This window comes from Octopus bimaculoides, chromosome 9 (genome assembly GCF_046866305.1).
Source record: "Octopus bimaculoides isolate indiv1 chromosome 9, ASM4686630v1, whole genome shotgun sequence".
Taxonomy (NCBI): domain Eukaryota; kingdom Metazoa; phylum Mollusca; class Cephalopoda; order Octopoda; family Octopodidae; genus Octopus; species Octopus bimaculoides.
Genome location: NC_142936.1, coordinates 24,386,544 through 24,403,899, shown reverse-complemented (window position 1 = coordinate 24,403,899; position 17,356 = coordinate 24,386,544). Strand labels below are relative to the sequence as shown.

The following is a 17,356-nucleotide window of genomic DNA, read 5'->3' as shown; positions in this document are numbered from 1 at the left end:
ACAACATACTTGGATTTGCCATATATGCATGTATATATATATATATATATATATATATATATATATATATATATATATATATATATATAAGCACGAATCACCATGATACAGATAACTCTTTTTTAATACTCATATATCTTCCACTCTTTCATGTCAGCTAACATTTTCTCAACTACAACTTCAATCCTTATGCTCTCAAATGCCGTTGACTGTTCATCAATATACAAAGCTGTTTCTGAAAAAGCCGACATTAAATATAGTCAAATTTAACGCTGAAAACCCTGTACATAAGCTTGTATTTCAGACAGATTACATTAGATTTGCCAAATTGACCAAATCCACATAATCCATATTTTATCTTGAGTATCATAATAATGAAATCTAGACTTTTCATGAATGTAACATACTTTTTATTTCCATTATTCGTGTTAAATGTTTTCTCATCACAAATCATTATCTCATTATTTCGTTACAGTGCTCTATCGTCCTTATTGGAAATTATTGAAAACTTTAAGAATTCCGAACAACTACGGTTCCACAATGAAAAGGATTGCCGCTTTTACCAAACTTATTGTCAAAGAACGAAGAGAGAGCAATATTGTAGGATATGTAAATTACAGTCATGTGAAATATTTAGAATGCAGCAGGGAGGTTTGCCCATGTTGAGTCCGTTTTTACAGTCAGACAAAATACATATCTCTGTACATAGGCGCAGGAGTAGCTGTGTGGTAAGTAGCTTGCTTACCAACCATATGGTTCCGGGTTCATTCCCACTGCGTGGCACCTGGGCAAGTGTCTTCTACTATAGCCTCGGGCTGACCAAAGCCTTGTGAGTGGATTTGGTAGACGGAAACTGAAAGAAGCCCGTCGTATATATGTATATATATGTATATATATGCACACACACACACACACACACACACACACACACACACACACACACACACACACACACACACACACACACACACACACACACATATATATATATATATATGTGCGTGTGTATATGTTTGTGTGTCTGTGTCCTCCATCCAACATCGCTTGACAATCGATGGTGCTGTGTTTACGTCTCCTTAACTTAGTCGTTCGGCAAAAGATACCGATAGAATAAGTACTAGGCTTCCAAAAAATAAGTCCTGGGGTTGATTTGCTCGACGAAAGGCGGTGCTCCAGCATGGCTGCAGTCAAATGACTGAAACAAGTAAAGAATTTACTTAATATCCCACGTTTCATTGATATCTGAGCACTTTTCCAGACACCAACCGTGTTGAATCTTGCGAATGATTTGGGCTCGGTACATCTTTATTTATAAACATGCCTAGTAGTTTTTTATTACAATATCACAGCAATATTTTAGGGTGATTTGAGCGGATGCAAACGAATTGCAAAATGACAACGAAACAAAGTCGGTTCGACTCTCAACACAAGTTGCTAAAAAGACCCTTGCAGGTCACAATTTAGGACAAGATTAAATACATAAGGATATTTATTGTTGTCTTTTGAATCCAGAATGCGACGAGTTGATAGAATCGATAAAGCGTCGAAAATTGCCTTGTGGTATTTCTTTCGGTTCTTTACTTTCTGAGTTCAAATCCCGCCAAACTCAGTTTTGCATTTCATTCCTCCGGGGCCGACAAAACAAAGTATCAGTCATATCGCAGGGTTGATATAATCGACTAACTAATTAATCCCCTGAAATCTACTGGCTTTATGTCTAAGTTAGAAACAGTTATTTTTTCACTCTAGATCAGTTCCAATCAAGTAGATCTGTACAAAAAGACAATCCGGTCGTGATCATCACTTTTTAAGTGTGTGTGAAAAAACTAGAACCATATTATTCAATGCGTCATTTTCTAATATGTTAAAGCGAAGTTTTGAAGAGATTTGGCTGTTATTTTTAGCAAGAAGCGTAACCACATACAGGCTGCTTCGTTACTATAATGTATGGTTTTGTGGCTAATAAGATGTACAATATAGCAAAGTAGCTAACATGGATCTAGTTCAAAACGGGGGCACCAGTTTTCATTTATGTTTTATGTAGTGTTTTTGGTACCGAAAGACTTTCAAACTTCGTATACTTATCTATTTTGTGTTATAGAACAGAAAAAAATTTTTGTACTCGGAGTTATTTCATGTAAAAAATTGTCTTATTTCGATAATTTCAACCAATCACTGACAAGTATTCAGCTGTTTACACTTACTCCTTTGGCAGTTTAAGCGGTGTAAAGCGTATTTAATCTCTATTTATAATTTCGTTAACATCTGCCTGAACTGTATGTGTACAACATTTGCTTTTTTCATTTTCTTTCACGCGTGTTTATTTCGTTAACATCTGCTTGAACTGTATGAAAGGTTTATTAGCTACTGACTAACCCTAACCCTAACCCTAACCCTACTGCCAATATGCTTCAGCCATTTTTTGACAAGGAAATAATAATTTTATCACCGCCAGAATCGTTTGAGAATCGTTTGTTTACGTAGTCAGCACTTACTGTATTCGGCTGAATGAACGTCAGTCATTGGTTGAAATTACAGAAATACGACAACTTTAACATGAAATAACTTGCGATGTACGTTTTTTTTGTTAAGAAGACTAAGAGAAAAAGATGTTTAATATGACACATTCTATCAGTGTCCCAAGTTTGAATGTGTTTCGTTAAGAAAATACTGGTGTCCCCGTTTTGAACTAGATCCGCTAACATAGTGTAACGCGCAAACATAAAGTCGGGCAGCCATCATACGATACAGAAGAGTCGGGTTAAAATTAGAGAGAACAGCCATGAGAGGTAGTTTTTATAGAGTACATTATACACATAAAAAGTATATAACAAGCTGAAACAGCTTAGGATAGAGGAGAGAGAGAGAGAGAGAGAGAGAGAGAGAGAGAGAGAGAGGGAGAGAGAGATAGAGAGAGAGAGAGAGAGAGAGAGAGAGAGAGAGAGAGAGAGAGAGAGAGAGAGAGAAGAGAGCTGGGGTGATACTTTGTAGGCATCTAAGTACAACAAAAAGCGTTGCAAATATAAATCTAAACCCCAAGAGGCATGGTTCCGGGTTCAGTCCTGCTGGCGAAATGTCCCCCCCCCCCACGAGAGTTCCAAACCCCAGTAATGAACTCATTCGCATACAGCCAATCTGAGCTTACCTTGACCTTGTTTTCATAACGTTCGTGAATGTGTTAAAACAACCAATCTCTTGGTAAAACACACTCTACAAAGTAAACTCAAGACGAAGAACGGTCGACCGATCGCCAAGTTATGCCTGATTCTAGAAGGAGACAAGTAATTAGATAGACTTCCATTTATACCTATTATCGGATGCTGTTAGGGCCCCATATGGTAAAGATGTGGATGGGAAAAATGTAGGTAGAGGGTAATGTGCAAGCAACCCTTTCCCCTTAATGTTTTACAAAGTAAAGAACAACACAAATAACTACGCAGAGACAGCCATGGTCGAAACAAGAACAAGAACAAACATTATTAAAAGAGAGAAGAAGCAAGGTCATTCCTTATCTAAGTGACCTTATATCATTGCCCATCACTTGTTATACGCTCATAAATTAGTTTGATAGTTGAGCTTTGATTGGCTGTAAGCAAATGAGTTCATAACTGGAGTCCGGAACCCTCGTGGGAAGAAAGATTTTGTGTCCCCCTTCGTGGCACTTTGGGCAAGAGTCTTCTACTATAGGCGCGGGCCGTTCAAAGCCTTTTGAGTGGATTTGGTAGACGGAAGCCTGTCGTGTGTGTGTGTGTGCACGAGCGTGTGTCTGTGTGTCTTCGTGTCTGAGTTTGTCGCCATCGCCGCTGGACAACCGGTGTTGGTGTGTTTACGTCCAAGTGACTTAGCAGTTCAGCAAAATAGCCCGATAGAATAAGTACTAGGCTTTGAAAAATTGAGTACTGGGGTCGATTCATTCGACTAAAAATTCTTCAAGGTGGTGCCCCAGCATGGCTGCAGTCAGATGACAAACAAGTTAAGGATAAAAGATACGGTAGACAAGAAACTGAAACAATGACAGCTATAAACACTCTGCTATAAAATGCAGTAAATCAATGCACCAAAAACTAGATTCACAATTCTGCTTCCTTTAGATATTAAAAACCCACCAGTTTTGGTGAATTGAATTTTATAAATTATTGTTATAAATGTTTGGTTTTCATCAATGAAACAATATCTGCATATGCTCTCACTATCAAAATCTGTAATATATATATATTAGAGTTCCTTCATTTTGGGTCTGGTTAGTAAATACATTTTTACACTGGGTTGTAGAAATATATTGGATAGATGAAAATATGAAGAAAGTCAACACTCACAAACGTTTTGCAAGCTAGAAGATTCGCAGAGGAAAATAGAACTGCAACCCTTGGCTTAATTCAGGCCGAAGACCTGATCCATGTGCATGGAACAAAGTGGACTCTGTTAAAGGCATCAAAAGGGGGAAGATAGTAGTGGTGCTAAGTCAGACGACTATCACGCCCAAGAAGAAATGCCGTCTATCTGATGAAGTTCAGTGCACTTTCGTCACTCTCACTTTACTGAAAACACTTGGGTCGACGCTAGTATATCATGCAAAACACTTTGTCAAAGTGACCCGCAGTGGAATCCGACACAGAACCAGGAGGTTCCAAAGTAAATCTATAACCACATACTTATATCTGCACCCATTCTGAGAATATTCTTACATATTTTCCCATAAGATGCAATTTTCTAATAACACATTTGATGATATACTGAAACGAGGTTAAGCTACTTGTTTACGTTAAGAAGTAAATTATACAGGGTGGTCCGAAAGTCTTGTTACCCCCTACCAAAAAGTAAAAAGTAATGAGAACAATTGAAGAACAAGTAATGCAGTAATCCAAAGCACGAAGTGGATTTGGTTTATTCACTTACATTGACGCTGTCGCACATTGTGAAGGTCTGTATGAAAACCATCATTTTCTTAGCACAAAATTATGTGGTTCCATGCCCTGTGTGATATTTTTCGAAGCTGTGCTTTGGTGATTCTTGCAAAGGCTCCTCGAACGGCGTCCTTCAACTAATAGGTATTCTGGTATTGTTCATATGAAACTCTCTCCTTGATAATACCTTACAGAGCGTTATCGCAAGACGTGAGGTCTGGACTTCTGGGAGGCCAATCGACAGGTACTGGAAGTTGTTGCGATCCTCGCCCTATCCACCTATCCCCAAATCTCCATTTAGGTATTCACAGACAATGATAGCATAGCGGGGTGGGGCACTATCTTGTTGAAACCAGCAATCATTCAGGTCAACATTCAACCTCTGGAGCTGTGGAACAAACTACTCCTTTAACATGGCCAAGTAAGATTGCTGGTTAACGGTGCCCTCTAAGAAATAGGGTCCTATTAGGTGCTTACTCGATATGGTGGCCCAAATCATTACATGTGCGGGTGGGGTTGTGCTAAAACAAAAAATAATGATAATTATGACTATAATAAATATGTAGGGAGTAACAAGACTTTCGGTCCAACCTGTACAATGCTTCCTCCACTACTTATTGCACTGTCGCGAACGTGACAATGTGAATACATCCATTGTCTATTAAGTGTACTTTTTTTCCATGGACATACTGCAATACCAGTAATGGGGTACGAGGCAATGATATGTAAGTCATTAGACGGATGATCTATTAACCTAACTAATTACGATCCCTTTGTATCAAGAAAATACATAAATATTTTGAAAACGCTGTGATTATTGAAACAGAAATAGAAAGTGATATTTCAATAACTAATATTTCAGAGAAGGGAAGACATTCTTCAATCAATGCTTGACGCACAGGCGGAGGAAGTTAAACAAGATATTAATGATGGGAAGGAGACACATAAAACAGGTAAATTATTAAATAATAAAGTTTTTCCAGTACATACATCGACCCTGCGCTTAGTCTCATAGCACGAAATGTGATACAATGAAAAAATACCCAAACCTATGTATAATGTTGGTGTATTTTGTATCGTAATACGAGAAATAATTATAAATATTACGCCATTAGTGATGAACACAAATCTGTATTTTTGCGACAATCTAATAAAAACATGCATTAATTCAAATAATTTAATTATGGAATATCGGAGAGAATGAGTCCGGTCTTTTGCAGTACAGTGCAACATCCAGCTTATTTCAGTGTTATTAGACAAATACATGTGTGTGTGTGTGTGTGTATGTGTATGTGTGTGCGTGTGCGTGTGTGTGTGTGTGTGTTTTGTGTGTGCGTGTGTATCTACAAAAGTTAATATGAACAGCCACGCGCAATGCGATACCATAAAGGAAAAACATAATTGTCACTAAATGCGAGAATTCTCGAGTCGGTGTTTTGGGCGATTACAACTCCTGTGAGCATTTATGCGAACATTCATGTGTCTTTCCTACAGAATTAGAACATTTTAGCTCTTATTTCTAGCAATATATATATATATATATATATATATATATATATATATATGAATTAAAAGAATGCCTTGAAAATTATAGAGTAATATTAGAATGAGCGCTCTCATCTTTGATATAGTAAGCTAAACAACTTCAATTAATATTACAACTTTAGTGATGAGAACAAATGTTTATCTAAGTGAACAACTTCGGTTTAAAAGGACATGAGAGACACATGCCCTAAATTTATGTTAATTAAATATCACCGCAATACCTCCGTAATGCTTTGATTGTCAGTTAGCTAAATAAACTAGATTTATCTTTTATTTCTTCTAGGTGTGTCAGATGATGTCTTAATTGCCCAATCTGTGCTTTTTCTGCTAGCTGGACACGAAACAACAGCCACTACGTTAGCATTTCTGTCCTATTCTTTAGCTCTACATCCAGAAATACAAGATAGGCTACACCAAGAGATTGTATCAGTGCTTGGGGAGGTATGTCAATATATTAATCTGCTCTTTATGATCTATTGTTTTATTATTATTGTATTACATATCTATGACAAGTTGGCAGATTCGTTATTGAAGCTTTGTACATTCCGAGTTCAAACCCCTGCCGTGATTAAGCTTGCAATTAATTCTTTTGGAGTCGATTAAAATAAGCACCAGTCAAATATTTGAGTCGACGGTACTGACAGCTACCATCAAAATTGTTGGCCGTACATCTACATCAGAAACCATTAGACTCAAAATAAGCAACAAGGATATCCAGATAATGAAACGAGGTTAAGCTACTTGTTTACGCTAAGAAGTAAATTATACAGGGTGGTCCGAAAGTCTTGTTACCCCCTTACTAAAAAGTAATGAGAACAATAGAAGAACAAGGATGTGCAGTACGATCGTTTCAAGCAACTCCATTTAATTGAACAATGCAATCATTACATCAATTTAGATGCAGAGCAATCCTCAGCTGCATAAAGATATGGAATTTAATTAAATTAAAACAGATGGATACATTAGTATAATTTTACCTAAAATCTCCAAAAAGGTAAGGAGATAGACAGAGAACATGCTGTCTTCACCTCACCTTAGAAGCTACTACTAAGCTGAAGTGAAGACAGCATGTTCTCTGTCTGTCTCCTTACCTTTTTGGAGATTTTAGGTAAAATTATACTAATGTGTCCATCTGTTTTAATTTAACTAAATTCCATGTCTTTATACAGCTGAAGATTTCTCTGCATTTAAATTGATGTAATGATTGCATTGTTCAATTAAATGGAGTTGCTTGAAACGATCGTAATTGCATTACCTCTGGATATCCTGTTGCTTATTTTGATTTTAATCGCCTTATTTTGAAATTGTATGGGTAATACCGTACTAAATTCTGGTGCCTCAACATAAGCAGAAACCATTACTTTAAAATACAATGGCTTGTTTGATATTTTTGGTATTTTAGGGTAATGAATAATAGTAAAATTGTAGAATTAGTTTCTTTCTTACATATCCTGTTGGCACATGACAAGGGTATTTGACGTTAACATCCTCTATTTTATGGTAAGTGTTACTCATGTAGGCAGTGAATGTCATATACTGTCATAGAGAGAATACAAGAAAAGACATGGCAACCTAGGGAGAATAATCCACTGGGAGTTATGTAGAAACCTAACAAAGTGCTAGAAAGTAAAAAAAATATAAGATACGGGATTTTAACACTCAAACTGACAGAGTAATAGAAGCTGGGTCTGATTTAGTAGTAAGTAGACAAAGAGAATAGAAAGTAGCAAGTAACTGACTTTACAGTCCCAAATGGTGAAAAAGTCAATATGAGAGGTAGAGAGAAAATTGGAAAGTACCAGGACCGAGACATTGTGTTACGAAGGTATGGAGAATGCGGGTAAAATGTATCCCTATTGTTATAGGTGCATTAGGAATTATCTCTCAAGATTTAAACAGATCGATGAAGGAAAGAGGCATAAAACCTAGTTTAGCGCAGCTCCAGAAAGCAGTATTATTGGGGAGAGCGTGCATACTTAGGAAGGGTTTTGTCATCGAAGGTCACTTGTTGTAGTCTGAATTTTTCTTTTTCAACAGTCTAGCCTATTGCGCATATATGAAGCAGCAGTAGCAGCAGAAGTAGTAGTAGTAGTAGTAGTAGTAGTAGTAGTAGTAGTAGTAGTAGTAGTAGTAGTAGTAACAACAACAATAATTACAACAATCTAACAGTTACTTAAGGTGACTCATGGTGTTCTATAATACACTGAAATATCAATATTGCTATATTTCCTCATCATTATATTATTAATTGAGATTAATATTCCTCCTTTATTCATATTACTTCAGAAAGGCAATAACTTATATTAATTCGACAGAACATTATAATCGTAACGATACTGGACTATCGAGAGCAATAATAATGTTAAACACTATGGGATAAATACTGGGTTTTTAAAAAGATGCATGCACACACAAACTCAGCGCCCCTTGTCCGTTTTCTGTGATCGAAGAAGAGATTTTGGTGTATCTACACTATTTGTCTACAGCGAGAAATTTTCTCCATGACAAAACACAGTGAATGGCTTTCTTACGGGTTCAAACGTATCCCAGGCATATTTGAACTGGTAAAGCAGAAAACATAATCGGTTGTTATGCTGTATATACGAGGGTAGGCTTAACGATTCGTATGCCGACTATGAAGGAGTGAATGCTAGAGGTGTGAAATTTTGCATGCATTTATTTCAATACTAGTTATTAATAATTGCATTGTTTCTTTTCAGGTAAACTGACATCTGACTGTTCAAAGAAGACTTCAAATGTAACTACAGTGCCCATACGATTTGGTAACGTGTCTCGCCTTCCGGCACAAGTTTTCGATTTTACATACATGTGTGTGTGTGTGTGTGTGTGCGGTGTATTGTTCGTCTATGTGTAATATATTTTAAATTAATTTATATTATATCATATTATATTATATTGCATACAGGATATGCCCGACTACAACAATATACAGAGACTTCCATTCTTAGATATGTGTTTGGATGAGACGTTACGTATGTATCCATCAGCTATAAGGTACGTAGTTTCTTTTTTCAGTTATGTACAAATTATTCTTTTCTACTCTAGGCACAACGCCCGAAATTTTGGGTTAGTGGGGCAGTCAATTAGATCGATCCAGTATGCAACTGGTACTTAATTTATCGACCTCGAAAGGATGAAAGGCAAAGTCGACCTGGGCGGAATTTGAACTCAGAACGTAAAGACAGACGAAATACCGCCCAGCATTTCGCCCGGCGTTCTGATTTCTTTATTTGAGCACTCAGGCTCGGCATCTTAATTTGTCAATGATTCCATGAAGCAATCAATGATATAAGAAGTGAACCGATTCCTGCACATAAGGCTTGATCATTTGAAGTGTTCCGCAGTAAATAAAACAAGAGTAATATGTAGAAGGGGAGGAGGAGATTCAATCAATTCTATGGCTACACATTATAGAAATAAAGCAGTATTTTCTCCGCACGGTACATATACTACACAAGGTTCAACGGCTTCAATTCATGGCTGGAAATACTTTTTTTATTACAATGGTTGTTGTTGTCGACGTTGTTTAGCTCTAATTCAGCAACCCTATGAGTCGAAATACTCCATCCTTGACCACCTGTTTTATTATTATTTTTTTGTGTGCCGTTTAGTACATCCAAAACTACATAATTCATCAATATGTAGTCCCTTCTTCATGAAGGTAGCATGTGAATTTAGAGAGGTTTGGTTAATATTTCTAGCAAGTCAGCTCATCAGTTGTAATGTTCTCCAGAAAGGAAGTAATACCATTTCTTTTTCTTTCTTCTCTAGCCTCTCTGACTAATCAAGCAAAGTTTAGTCAGAACATCTTTCTCTGAGTATCTTCTGCATTATCATTTTTTAGGATTCAGAGAGAGGTATCAAACAATGTGCAAGTGAGTGGGTGGACATTTCCAAAGGATACAGATATAAGTTTGTCAGTATACCCATTACATCATGACCCTGAGTACTGGCCGGAGCCTGAAAAATTCATACCCGAACGGTAATATAATTGATATTTTCCTTCAAAACCAACAACAAAATTGAGAAAAAAAACAGTCACTACATAATCATTTCCATCTGACAATGACATGAATATTCTGCAGAGCAGCTAGGCACAGATAGATAGATAGATAGATAGATAAATAGATAGATAGATAGATAGATAGAGAGGCAGACAGACGGACGGACGAACGGATTGATGGATTCTGTTATTCAGAATCTATCCATAATTTTAATTCTAGTAAGTTCTTTTATAATTTTGCAGAAAATTTTGCTAAATCATTACTGAAACAACTGCAAGTGAACAACGTATCATTTCCTAGAATTATATTCTTAGTCCTATATAGTCTCTAAGTTTTCCTGAAATGTCTAAATGTCGTCTTTATTGGAGTGTTTGTTTAGCACCAGTCAACCTTAGTTGAACAGATTTATGATCAAGAGCCATCGCCATTCGTCGTTTTTCAAGCATGCACTAACCAATGTGTCCTTTTACTAAAACATCATAATGCTATTTAGAGTAGCAGTAAATGCGATTTTTAGCTTGTCGAGCGATAACATTAATGCTCTTATGTTGGCTCGTTTGCTTCAGTGTTGCCTATGTTACTGTTCGGAATGGGATATTACATCTTTTTCTTTATTTTCAGTAGAAAGTAAACAATAAACATCGAATAGAAATGTTTTGCGTAAGACACACAATATGTCTTAGAGCTTTTTAGAAATTCGTAAACTCAATACCCAAATTTTCTGATGTACCAACAAGCGATAAGTTGGAACAAACGATGCTGTAGTCGACTTTTGTCAAAAGCTTTTAGTAGAATCAAAATATGGTAAACAAAATTTATATATGTTTAATAACATTTTCATAGCACTTTGCATGAGCCAAAGATAAAAATATCAACTTTTTTCTTTTGTTAGCCAATGTAGATATGAGTTCTCTGTTCATTAGGAAGTTAATTCTAAACAGTTATATCTCTTCCTATCTATTTTCCGCATACATACTCGTATATAGCGCCTACAAATGTGCGCGCGCACACACAAACACGCGTGTATGTATGTGTGTCTGTGTTTGTTCATTACCAAATCTTTAATCACTTAATTTGTGTTTGTCTAAGCTTCCTAACGTTTCACTATATCAATTACTTGTTCTTTAATTGGAATAACTTTTAGTGTGCTTCAATTTGAGCAGAATTCCAGTTATGAATCCGTGTCCTAAAGTGACACTATATATTTGTTGGTTGAACTGTAATGTGTTTCTTTATATAGATTCTCACCTGAATGCAAAGAGAAAATTCACCCTTACGCTTACATACCATTTGGCGCCGGACCAAGAATATGTCTTGGAATGAAACTTGCTCGTTTAGAATCGAAATTGGCAATAGCTCGACTTGTTAAGAAATACGAATTTATAAAATCATTCAAAACCGATGTAAGTTTATTTGGCGAAGGTAGACTACGCACATCACCCGTTTGCAGCGTAACCCTAACCGCCGAAAACGGGTCGTGTGCGTATTCTTTACTTCCGCAGTTTATTTTACTTGTGGTTTTGTTTTTTTGCTTTTGAAAACTTTTTCTTCTCTGCCACAGATTTCCGGGTTCAGCTCTACTGTGTGGAACCATGGGAAAGTGTTTTCTACTATATCATGGGGCCGGCGAAATCCTTGTGAGTGGATTTGGCAGACAGAAACTGAAAGAACCCTGTCGTATATACATCTATATATATATATATATATATATATATACAGCAGTATACTGGATAGATACTATCCCTTAGTGGGTTGTACCCCCAACCCCTAACTCTCTCACGTTATATATATATATATATATATATATATATATATATCCTGTACCCAGATATGCACCTATACATACAGGTGGATGTCGGTACGCACATACCTGTACGTATATATGCATATACTCATTTACTTTTGTTTTTACATGATTGAACGCAGCGTCTCACAAAAATTGTAAGTAGTTCGTAAACTTATCCTCCGACGCTACTCTATCTCTTTCTCTTTCCTTTCTCCCCCCCCCCTCGTTCTTCCTCTGTACTACTACGTATCTCGCCTTACCCCTCTTGTTCTTCCTCTGTACTACTACGTATCTCGCCTTACCCCTCTTGTACTTCCTCTGTTACTACTACGTATCTCCTTTTCCCCCTCGTATTTCCTCTCTTTCTCTTTTCCTCTCGTTGCTCACCATTCTTCTACTTCCTCCCTCTCTTTCTCCCTCTACCACTCTCTCTCTCTTCCCTTTACACCGGCATGGTCACATGCTTCCGGTCAATAATCCTTTCCTTCCTTGGCTTTCGCCAAGTAACACACGCTACCACTGTCTCTCTCGGTTCCGTGCCTCATCGCGTTCATACACACATAATTTTTCTCGTCTGGCCGTAAAGCCTTCTGTTTGTTTTCCTGTCTTGTTTTTCGTCCGCCACTACATTCCTCCATGGCTAGATTTAATTTGCGTATACAGATTTAATCTGCGATCCATGGGACGAGCCGTTTTAACGTTGCGTCCTGCCCGAAGCTCGTCGAAACGCCGGTGTTAAAACGTGGGTAGCTGAAGAAGTAGAATGTTCTCTATGTGGCTCGTGTGTTCTCGTCTACGTTTGTGTGCAATGTCCTGTACCCAGATATGCACCTATACATACAGGTGGATGTCGGTATGCACATACCTGTACGTATATATGCATATACTCATTTACTTTTGTTTTTATATATATATATATATATATCTGTGTGTGTGTGTGTGTGTGTGTGTGTGTTTGTGTGTGTGTGTGTGTATGTGTCTTTGTGTCTGTGTTTGTCCCCCACCATTGTTTGACAACTGGTATTGATGTGTTTACGTCGCCGTAATGTAGCGGTTCGGCAAATAAGTCCGATAAAATAAGTACCAGGCTTAACAAAATTATTAGTACTGGGGTTTATTCATTCTAAAACGTATTCAAGGAGATGCCCCAGCATGGCCGAAGTCTAATAACTGAAAAAAAAAAAGGAACAATTTCAAGAAATTTAAATTAACTTAATTGTGAAATATCAGACAAAGCCCCGACAACCAGACACATCTAGTAAACAACGGCAGCTCCTTAGTTGAGTGGGCTACTTTGTCCTTAAACATGACTCTTAAAACTACTCCAGGTGGTGTAATCAAGTTAGACGTGGTTTGGTCAATAATGACTAAAACCTACCCAAGTTATGTAACTCATTTAACTAACAAAATTGTTTGACATCAAGAAATTTATTTGAAATTGTTTTTAAGCTAAGTACTGGAAACCTCAACGCAGAAAAGAATTGTTTTCGTTGTTGTTTTCTTGCTCGTCGCTACGCAAGTATAATTGTCAATTGTTTCTGTTTGTAATGTACCGAAACTAACTCTACTAATTAAAATTTAATAAACTTATTTTAAATGCTACTTTTAAAGGGCCTGACAAATTACATAATGAAATAATATCGCATAAAGACATTGCTATTTGAAACGCAGATACATTTCATAGTTTGGCTGATTGGCTCTAGTCTAACTTCGACGGACTCACGAAAGCAATTTAAATAACAAATAGAGCCTGGGTTAAATTTAATGAACACAAAATAATATACAAATAAAAATTAAATTGTTTCTCATTTATGTACTAAAACAATTATAGTACTACTAAGTATGGTTTATAACTAAATAGTGCACGGTAAGATGTCTACTACTGATTATAGAGGTTTTATCAACTTCAATGTTCACTCCTGAGCACCAGCGTAGAATCCAATAATCTTAGCACAAGGCACGAATTTGTGAGGAAGCAGTAAGTTTCTTTCCATAGGAACCAGTATTTGATTGGTATCTGTTTCAACGGGTACTCATTGCATCAGTCCCAAAAGGGGTGAAAGGTAGAGCCGACCTCAGTGGGATTTGAAATCAGAGCGTAAAGAATGACGAAGGACGCTTGGCGTTTTATCCAGTGTGCCAACGATTCTGCCAGCTCGTCGCCTTAAAATAAAGCTGAGTATACTTCATCAAATCTAAAAAAAATATTAAAAAGAGAATTCGAAAATATTATAAAATATTATACGGCTTGCTTTATTAATTAAAACAAATGCCATATTTAATATGAATATTAAATCCTGGTGCTGGGCACTCTGTGACCTTAGGCTTAACTTTTTTCAAACAGCTCATAAAATTCAATTCGTCGCGAGAAGTTCTACAATTTTTTCATATACCCAGGCAAAATAAACTCTGTGTATTGACTTAATATAAAATATCTTGTTATTAACTTAAAATATATTAATGTCTCAAAATTCTTTTAAAACAATTTAGCTTTATTGTTAATATAAGTTCTACTCTGTACTTAAATGTACTTTGATATTTCGACGTAGCATCAATTATTAATTTTATTGATCAGAAAAATGAAAATACGAGAAGATTTTAAATTATGGCAAGAAACTATTAAAATATGAAGGAAATTTAAAGAAACCGGGGAAAAAATAACAAGTAAACTGAATGCGATATCATGTGTATTTTGTCCTTATACTTCAATTCTTACATTTATGATTAAAAATATGCATTCGGTTGCTTTGTACTGTCGAGTTTCAAATACACGAATGAACCAGGAAGCGGCTTAAATTCGCTCCAACTGACGAATTCTCATCTGTTTGTAGCTGGGTTGTCATTTTTGTTATATTTGTATTTATTACTTATTATTTACATATATTTCTGTAATTTACTATCTGCATTTTTATATCAAATTTTTAATATGCCCACTGATATATATATATATATATATATATATATATATATATATATATATATATATATATATATATATACATATATATATATATATATATATATATATATATATATATATATATATATATATATATATATATATATATATATATATACATATATATATATATATACATATATATATATATATATATATATATATATATATATATACATATATATATATATATATACATATATATATATATATATACATATATATATATATATACATATATATATACATATATATATATATATACATATATATATATATATATATATATATATATATATATATATATATATATATATATATATATATATGCGTGTGTGTATGTTTGTGTATTATGCTTGCTTGGGCGTGTTTGTCTCCGAGCCAGTGTAATCGTTAGCACGTCGGGAAAATACTTTGCGGTAATTCTTCCTGCTCTTTATATTTTCTGAGTTCAAATTCCGTCGAGGTGAGCAAGCATCTCAGTACCTGGGGATGTAAACCTATGACAACATCGTTATGGGGTACCGAATGGATGGTTCAGTTAAGTTGTTTGGGTTGTGATTTGGTCTAGACCACCAGGTAAATACTGACAGAGACGAGGTTTCGAGTAGAGTCGCCAGTCTCACCCAAAACTGAGCTGTGAGGAAGCTTTGCTCGAAAAGTCAGGTAGAGTAGACAATTTCATATGTCGCCTGCATTATATATTACTACCTGATCCTCGTGCCATACTCTGCTCCTCGCCTGACTTGAATGAAGTGCCTGCTTTCTCGTTTCTTGTGAATAGGAAGCATTCTTCTGATCTGGTGGTCCATCTGCTGTCAATATCTTCCAAATGGTAAATCCGATATATCGTGACTGCGGCAGACGAAGCTGCGGCATTTATAGAAATTCCTAGACAGTGAACAGGTGTGCTTGCTTTAGGTTTGGCGCGTTTTTCTGCAGCTCGTCTCATTGACAGAGTTGCTGTCCTGGAACATGTGAAGACCAAAACCTGGGCGCCTGGCATCAAGAATGTTTTCAGCCGCCCACAACTTTCTACCAGAACGGAAATACGGTCAGTTGAACTTCCATTTTGCTATTCAATAGAATACCAATACAAAAGAACAGCAGCGTCTAGTTATCGAAGAGAATCAGCTGTCGTCTCTGTTCCGGAGAACTTTGGGCTTCAGAACAATAGATAATGTCTAGAAGTCTCTTGCCAGATAAAGATATTGAGAAGCATTGCAAATTCAAGACAAAGTGTACAGATACAGAAGTATATTCAATGGTGTCTTCCGAGAAGAATGAAGCTGTTCTAATTGAGTTTAGTTGAACAAGTACTGACACGAGCTCGACGAGTCCGCCTCAGCCGAGTCCGCCTCAGCCGAGTCCATCATAAAGATAGCACAGTAACCTACCTTTCGAAGCCGTTCTGCATCAGACGCTCGGTTCGTCAAGGATGTCCGCTCTCACCGCTTTTGTATGTGGTGGCTCTCGAGCCCCTACTGCGAAGATTGAGTGGCATTCCGAGAGAACCAGGTCTAGAGGAGTTTGTTACGGCTTACGCGGATGATATCACTATCAGCGTAACCTCAGTAGTACACCTACGTGAAGTGGGTAAGACTATTGCGGCTTACGAGGATGTGGCAAGAGCAAAGATTAACCGGGAAAAGTCGGTCGGCTTGCAGCTTGGCACCTGGGTTGGCAAGTCGATGCCTTCAGACAGCGTTGTTTGGCATTGGACGGAGGGACCGGTTAAGTTGTTGGGAGTTTGGTTTGGACCAGGTCTCCAGATAGAGAAGAACTGGACGGAGTTATTGAGCAGGGTAGCTGCAGTAGTTAAGACCTGGTCTTGGCGGTGGTTATTCCTGAAAGGGAGGGTGGAGGTGGCCAAAGTGTTTATCACATCGGTCATTACCTACCGCCTGACCGTCGTGCCCTGTCCGGATTCGTGGTTGATGAGGTTGGAGAGACAGCTCTTTCGCTTTATGTAGAAGGGCTGGTCGCCTCTTGTGAAACGCTCTGTCTGCTGTCAAAAGCCTTTAAAGGGAGGTTTAGGAATGCCTTGGTTAATGATGCACAGGCATGCGTTGAGATTGAGACACCTCTAGATTCTCCTGGATAGTGAACGGGTGTGGTCTCTGCTGGCCAGACAAAT

At 36.9% G+C, this 17,356-nt stretch overlaps 1 protein-coding gene across 1 annotated transcript in view; it reads left to right on the top strand.

The window, feature by feature from the left end:
- The window catches only part of LOC106882071 (cytochrome P450 3A14), a 42,403-nt gene that overhangs the window by 19,456 nt on the left and 5,591 nt on the right, over positions 1-17,356 (top strand). Inside the window, exons 8-13 of the mRNA XM_014932636.3 lie at positions 476-600; positions 5,767-5,857; positions 6,733-6,890; positions 9,376-9,464; positions 10,315-10,452; positions 11,715-11,877. Coding sequence (XP_014788122.1) covers positions 476-600; positions 5,767-5,857; positions 6,733-6,890; positions 9,376-9,464; positions 10,315-10,452; positions 11,715-11,877 — 764 coding nt within the window. The remainder of the gene's footprint in view (positions 1-475; positions 601-5,766; positions 5,858-6,732; positions 6,891-9,375; positions 9,465-10,314; positions 10,453-11,714; positions 11,878-17,356) is intronic.